Source organism: Rosa chinensis, unplaced genomic scaffold, assembly GCF_002994745.2.
Source record: "Rosa chinensis cultivar Old Blush unplaced genomic scaffold, RchiOBHm-V2 RchiOBHmChr0c12, whole genome shotgun sequence".
NCBI lineage: Eukaryota > Viridiplantae > Streptophyta > Magnoliopsida > Rosales > Rosaceae > Rosa > Rosa chinensis.
This window is the reverse complement of record NW_020126826.1, coordinates 7919-14871: the sequence shown is the minus strand read 5'-3', so window position 1 is coordinate 14871 and position 6953 is coordinate 7919. Positions and strand designations below refer to the sequence as shown.

The window sequence follows — 6953 nt, the reverse complement described above, 5'->3', positions numbered from 1 at the left end:
GATCTTTGTATAATTTTGATAGGATGATCCCAAAGGCGATCTATGAGAATCCGACTGTTGGATCGTCGTTTAAGTGTGTTATGAATCAATTGCTAAGTTAGGATCATATTTGTTTAGGTGATTGACGGTTTTGTTTGGGCGGACGGTTGTGATTGTGATTTTGAGTTGTATAGAAGACGCAGCTGGATTAGAGGTGAGTAAATCTCACGTTGTTCATTTACGAACGGATTTAATTATTACTTGTTTAATTGTTAAATCATTTTCAAACAAATTATTTGTTTGAAAATATATGAACTTGATCGACAACGGTTCATGGGTAAGTTAAAACAATGTTTTGATATAAAATGATTTTTCGAGAAGTACAATTTTTAAAACTATAGTTGGTATTAGTGGTCATTCCTGCGTGACTAACTACGTATATATATATTTACGTGGAATGATTGAGAGATTGGAATATTTAGTGGTCATTCCTGCGTGACTAACTACGTATATATATATTGGATGGTGTGACATTGGTGAAGTAATGATTGAGAGTTGATTGAATTGTTATTTCGAGCATTTCTCTTACAAGCATACAATTATCATGATGTGTTGATTATTGTGTAAAAGTGTGTTTTGGTTGAGGAAGGTATTTGAGTCATGTGGGATTCGTTTTAAATGTTTTCTGATCTTCCGATCTGGTGTCACAGTGGTGACAGTTTCTGATCTTTGGATCTGGTGTCACAGTGGTGACAGTTTTCTGATTTTCGGATTCGGTGTTTATTGGGAGTTGATGGGTGATCATCTACTTTAGTCCAAGTTGAAGGGTTATCATCGACTATCGACTTTAGTTTGGAGTTGATGGGTGATGATTGACTTTAGTGTGAGTTGTTTGACTTCTTCATTGATTTTCCTTTTCCTTCTAATTGCTGAATTTTAAGTAATCTCCTGAACTAAACTATATGCAGGGATTACTATAATTTCTATTGATTGATTTTAATGTAGTCTCCTGAACTAAAATTTATGTAGGGATTACTATGATTTCTATTTTTGAATTGTGTGCTTTTTGGGTGATCTCCTTAACTAATTCTCTATGCAGGGATTACTAATTTTTACCAAGTGTGATTGTATGTTTGGTTGTGTTTTGTGGAGTACTTAAATGTTGTTGCTTTAATTTATCTCACGAGTTGAGAAATTATAAGCATGAGTGACGTGAGTCATTTTAATTGAGTTTACTCATACGAGCTTAAAAAGCTTACCGGGTTTGTTGTTTGCAATCCCGGTGCACTATTCTATGGTGTAGTGGTTATTCCTACAGGTGACGACCACCAGAGCTGATTACAAGGGCGTGGAGTGCAGCAGTGTTAGGTTCATAACCTATTTTGTTAGCATACTGCTAATTTTGGTATGCTCCTTGTGAGCGTGTACATTTGTATTTTAGTTCTCTCGAGTTTTGTATACACCTGTTGATGTGATATTCGACTTAAGTGATCGGGTCTTTATTGACGATTGTTGTTGCTCAGGTTTATTTGAAAAAGTTTTTAAGTATTTTGGGCATTTGGTTAAGTTTTGGCGTTTCGGATTTGAATTTCTTTATTCTAAATTCGGGGCATGACAGTTGTTTAAGTTATCGCATTACGGATTCGAATATCTTTATTTAAAATTCGGAGCTTGACAACTGAAATGAATTGAAACCCTCGACATGCACAAGCATAAACTAAGCAATCATGTTCTCTAATAGAGAAACTAGCAGAGAACCAGCTGATCTCACAGCCTTCTTGTGTGCTCTGTACTCAAAAACCATGTGCTATTTTTTCTGGACCACTCGCGCATAGTGACCTAATATTTTGAGACGGTCATGTAATATTAAGCAGAGTATGGTTAATTATGGTTTGTTGTTTCCTTAATAATTCAATCATATGGTTAATTATAGTGTGCTGTTTCCATAATAATTCAATCATACATGCATGTAATACTGAAGGAATCATTTTATTAATTTTCAACCTTGCATCGCGCACATTTCGATCTTAAAGCTACCCAATACATCACAGATGGGTACATGTTTATTGAAACACATGCATCAAACTACACAAGAGTAAGAAGGTATGTTGGCTTGGCAAGCAAGTGTTTGGCTTTTCGCAATGATAAGCCATACTTCTCTGTCATGTCCAAGTCTTGAGGTAGCAAGCAATTGGGGAGATCCCAATTAAAGCAGTGCACCACTTGTGCAAGAACTATCCCAACTGTGGTTTGCCCTAATTGCATACCTGGACACCCTCTTCGGCCAGCTCCAAATGGGAGGAGCTCAAAATCATGTCCCTGGAGGTCTATATTGTTGTTCATGAACCTTTCAGGATAAAATTCCTCGACTTTTTCTGACCAAACGTTAGGATCCCTTCCAATGCTCCAGACGTTTACCATGATCCGCGATTTCTTGGGTATGTCGTATCCATCGATTGTAATATCCTCAACGGATTCATGTGGGATTAGCAATGGTGCAGCTGGGTGCAGTCTGAAGCCCTCCTTAACCACCATACTCAAGTAAACCAGATTTGGCATATCAGTCTCATCCACCATTCGGTCCATACCAACTACAGTTTGGAGCTCTTCTTTGAGTTTCTTCATAACCCTGGGATGCCTCAAGAGCTCGGCAAAGGTCCAAACAGTTGCAACGGCTGTAGTATCAAAAGACCCCATCAACATGTCAAATAAGATGGCTTTCACATTTGTTCTGTCAAGAGGAAATAATCTCTCATCATTCGGGTTTAACCGTTGGTTTGTGAATGAAAGCAACTCGTCTACAAAGTCCTCATGCTGGCCATGCTTCCCCCTCTCAATGTTAGCTTCATGCTCCTCAATTATCTTCTCCAAGAGTTGATCGATTCTCTTGCTAACTTTCTTTAAGCTCTTGCTCAATCCCTGAGAGAGAGAAATTATTGCGTAAAATTTCATAGTACCATGTCATAGACTTATAGTACATATCATGTTTACTAATCCAAAATATGATCACGGGAAGAAGGCTACCCTACTCACTAGTTTGTTCTACAGCTAAGGAATGGACATATATGAATTCTAAATTGGGAAATTAATTAGAACGTATACCTGAAAATCAAACAGACTGAGGAATGGCACATAATCAGCTATGTTGAATGCTCCGAACAATGATATAGCCTCCTTAATAATTTCGTTCATATCAAACCAATCATTCTTTTTGCGACCCATTATCATCCTATACATTATATCCTCAATAACCACACCAATTTTTTCACTAATATCCACCACTTGGCCTTCCTCTCCAGCTCTCTTCAGTGACTGCACCAATACCCCTATCTCCTCCTTTCGCAGCAGTGCAAAAGCTCGAACTTTTGAGGAACAAAAAAGTTCGGTTGTGCAAAACTTCCTCACATGACGCCAATATGGACCATATTCAGCAAAGGCCAGATCCCTTGCACTGTAAGTCATGTACTGACTGACCTTGGTTTTAGGCCGGTTGGCAAAATTGTGGTCATGGGTTTTGAGGAACAGCTCTGCAGCTTTTGGAGATGAGACTACTATCACAGGTACATTGCCAAGATGAATAGACATTATTGGTCCATATCTTTTGGCCAAATGTTGGAGGCTACGGTGTGGGAGGCTGCCTAGCATATGAAGGTTACCAATGATTGGTAGTGACCAAGGGCCAGGAGGTAGCTTTGATTTGTGCTTTGGTTTTGAGGCTGTAGTGATGAGATACCAGATGAATACGAGGAAGACTATAAGGATGGCCATTGTTGAAGGACTCATTGTGTCTATGAAACTAACCAGATCTAATTAAACAGGGTATATATAAAATCAGTAGCACCTTGTGCCCATACAATTGTACATGACTGATACCTGATTACTACTAGACATGTGAAAAAATTTAATGCAACAAGCTACATAGATATATGTCTATCAAGAGAGGGGAAAAAAACACTCTATCTATACCAATGTTTTAAAATGCCTTAGCAAGGCTCTCCCGAGGCGTTTTCGAGAGAGCTTCGCTAAGGCGTAAGCCTTGTAATATAAACAATATAGATATATATAATAATATATATAGAAATATATGACAGTAATACATGAAAAACCCACAAATACAGTACTTAATTATATTTATAAATATCAGATTCAGACTTCCAACTCAATTCAAACTCCAACTCTATCATATCATATCATCAGTTCAAACTCAAATTAAACTCTATTAGATTATCAGTAAAAACATAAAAAAAATAAGTTTCATATACATTGATTGGAACACAACATCCATTCGAAATTCAAAATCTATGTCTGATACACTTCAATTGAAACATGAACTAGAAGAGAACATCAAATCAATTTCAAGAGAGGAGTTGAGAAACATATTCTTTTGCTACAACGGAGGCAAATGTCAGTAAACACAGAGAAATCAATTAAAAATATGAGCCAAACTATTCATTACTTTTATAAGATAAATAAGAAATACACCCAAAAGTTATCATGTAAGATAAATAATACAACCCGTTTCTCTTCAAAATTACAGAAATTGCCACTAAAGGAAAATTTATTAACCTACACTACTCTACCCGTTGCCAAAAAAATAACGTAATGTATTCCATGATTAAATTAGCTCTTTGCATTATTAGTTTAATTGTAGGTTTTGTAATCCCTAACTTTAATATTGTCATCAATATTGTTAGAATCATGCAATTGGGTCTATTTTTTCAAACTCAAAGGTTGATTGTTACTTTAAATGAACCAGATATGAAGGGACTTTTGTATATCATTTTTTTTTTTTGATTCACAAACCTTCTATCGCATAATTAAGTTATTTAATTCTTACTATTGATAATAATGTTAATGTGATTGAGATTATGGAGAACAGTTTTTTTTAATTATGATTTTTTCTTCTTTTTTGCTTTCTTTCTTTTTGTTGTTGTTGTTGTTTATATTTATTTATTTTTTAGGTGATAATTGGATGCAACTCGTCCACTTTTTTGCTTTTAATTGCAGTCATTTGACTATTTTTATTTGTATTTTTCTCTTTCAGGTAAATAAATAGTACAAATTAAAATCCCCTAAATTTTGCATCTGTTATTCCAAATTTGAACTTTTGAATTTAAATTCAATCTACCTAAAATACCAAAACAACATGTAAAATATTTTTAGGCAATAGAAAAACACATTATGTGCCTTCGTCAAAGTGACTAACGAGAGTGAATCAAGGAATTAGCAATTACCATCAATCAGCACGGATTACGGATCAATCAGCATTTAATGTCATCATTGTAATTGATATTTCCGTTGTAATTCTCTCCCTATATAAAGGGACTATGAAATGAAATGAGTAGACCAATTCCAATTCCATTTTACTTTTATACGTTATCAACACGCTCAAAGCAAATAGCCAATTCAAAAAAAACCCTAGTTTTCTAGTTTCTTTCTTCTTCCAATTCAAAAAAAAAAAAAAAAAAACCAAAAGTAGGCCTCACTGGTGATGCAACCCAGCAAGAAGAAAAAAAATGAAAAAAGGAAGAAGGCGCCAGCCCACTGCTGAAAAAAAAAAAAAAACAAAACAAAAAACAATCGCTACGCACGCCTGCATCAACACGCGCGTGCGCTGGGATTGTTTTATTTTCTCGAAACCATGTATGTTCTCTTTTATTTTATTTTTATACTATGGTATATTTAATTATTTATAATTAGAATTTTTTGAGCATACTATTTTATTGCTTGTTATATATGTGATATATATACGTGGAATCTAAAGTATGTGATTTTCATTTATGTTTACTATTTATATTTTATTATTTATATTTTTACCATGAAATTTTGAACATGTTTTATTTTATTTACGCTTATATAATTATTCCTAAGCATGTCTTTATATTATGCTATTGTTGCTATTGTTTACATTTTATTTTATGCACGATATATTATTGCTATTATTATGTGTAGTGTTACGTCCCGAACCTAAATTTATCGATTTACTAGTCAGTTGGACGGTAAACGACAATTACTTTCACTTTTTACTCTGTTTCGATACTTTTAGTGGCCCTAAAATTTGACTTTTTGTTCGGGTCAAAATTTGAGAAAATGTTCTTTAAGAAAGTTGTAGAGGACGTTAAATCGAGCGTGTGCATATGTAGTACGTAAAAATCGGAGTTCGTATACGAAAGTTATGGCCAAAATACTAAAGTTACTGTTCATGGTAAGTTTCTATAAATAGCCGAGTTACTGTGGTTTTCGGAAACTTACCGAGCTCTCTTCTCTCTCCCCGATTCTGTCATCCTCTCCGACCTCTTCACCTTCTTCCGGCCATAACTTCTTCATCCGGCGACGGATTTTGACTTGTAAGATGTCGTTGGAAAGCTCTCTTCCCTCTCTTCATTTCTATGGCGGTTTGGTGATTGATTATGGACTGTGGAGGTGCATCAACGAGAAGAAGAGGTCGGTCACTGTAGCAGATCAGGATTTCCTGCGATTCCGGCCGTCTCCGGCCACCAAACTGGCGTCGAAGGTTCGGTTTTTGTCAAGGATCATTTCTCCTCTATCCTTGAGCCACGATTTGTAGTGTGGAGGTCGAATCGACGATTTCAAGGGTTCTTGGGTTTTTCTGGAAAAATTTCACCGGCCAAATTGGAGCCCTTCAAGGTAAAATTGGAACTTGTTGTAGTTGTGAAAAATGTTCAGTCTGTTGAGTAGGAGGTGCTGCCAAAATTTGGTGGCCATCGGAGGTGGTGGCCGCCGGCACGGGGGGCCCACGCGCTGCCACTGTTTGTGGCGCGTGGAGGTGTGTAGGGCAGTGTTTTAATTCCAGTTTTTAGCCCATTAAATTGTAGAAATGTTGTAGAGCTTGTATGTTAAGTTTGGTGGTGTCGCTTTTGTTGAGCGACCAATTTAACCCTGAAATGTCATTAGTAGTATAAAGTAAATAGGGATCGTTCTATTCCGGGGATTGAGGGTACACCTGTCATTGT

The 6953-nt window shown here is 36.1% G+C and overlaps 1 protein-coding gene across 1 annotated transcript; it reads right to left on the bottom strand.

Moving 5' to 3' along the window:
• Positions 1-2064: 2064 nt before the first annotated feature.
• On the bottom strand, positions 2065-3762 carry LOC112181236 (cytochrome P450 CYP736A12). The gene is made up of 2 exons (XM_024319673.1): positions 3082-3762; positions 2065-2898 (listed from the first exon to the last, which is right to left on the bottom strand). The coding sequence occupies exons 1-2, from the start codon at positions 3760-3762 to the stop codon at positions 2065-2067; spliced, it is 1515 nt and encodes a 504-aa protein (XP_024175441.1).
• Between the last annotated feature and the right edge of the window lie 3191 nt (positions 3763-6953).

What these genes read in the sequence shown, in the direction of transcription:
- LOC112181236 (XM_024319673.1), bottom strand. Translation starts at nt 3,762, where the DNA reads ATGAGTCCTTCAACAATGGCCATCCTTATAGTCTTCCTCGTATTCATC. An exon ending in TCAGTCTGTTTGATTTTCAG is followed by an intron (nt 2,899 to 3,081) that starts GTATACGTTCTA and finishes TCTCTCTCTCAG; the next exon opens with GGATTGAGCAAGAGCTTAAA.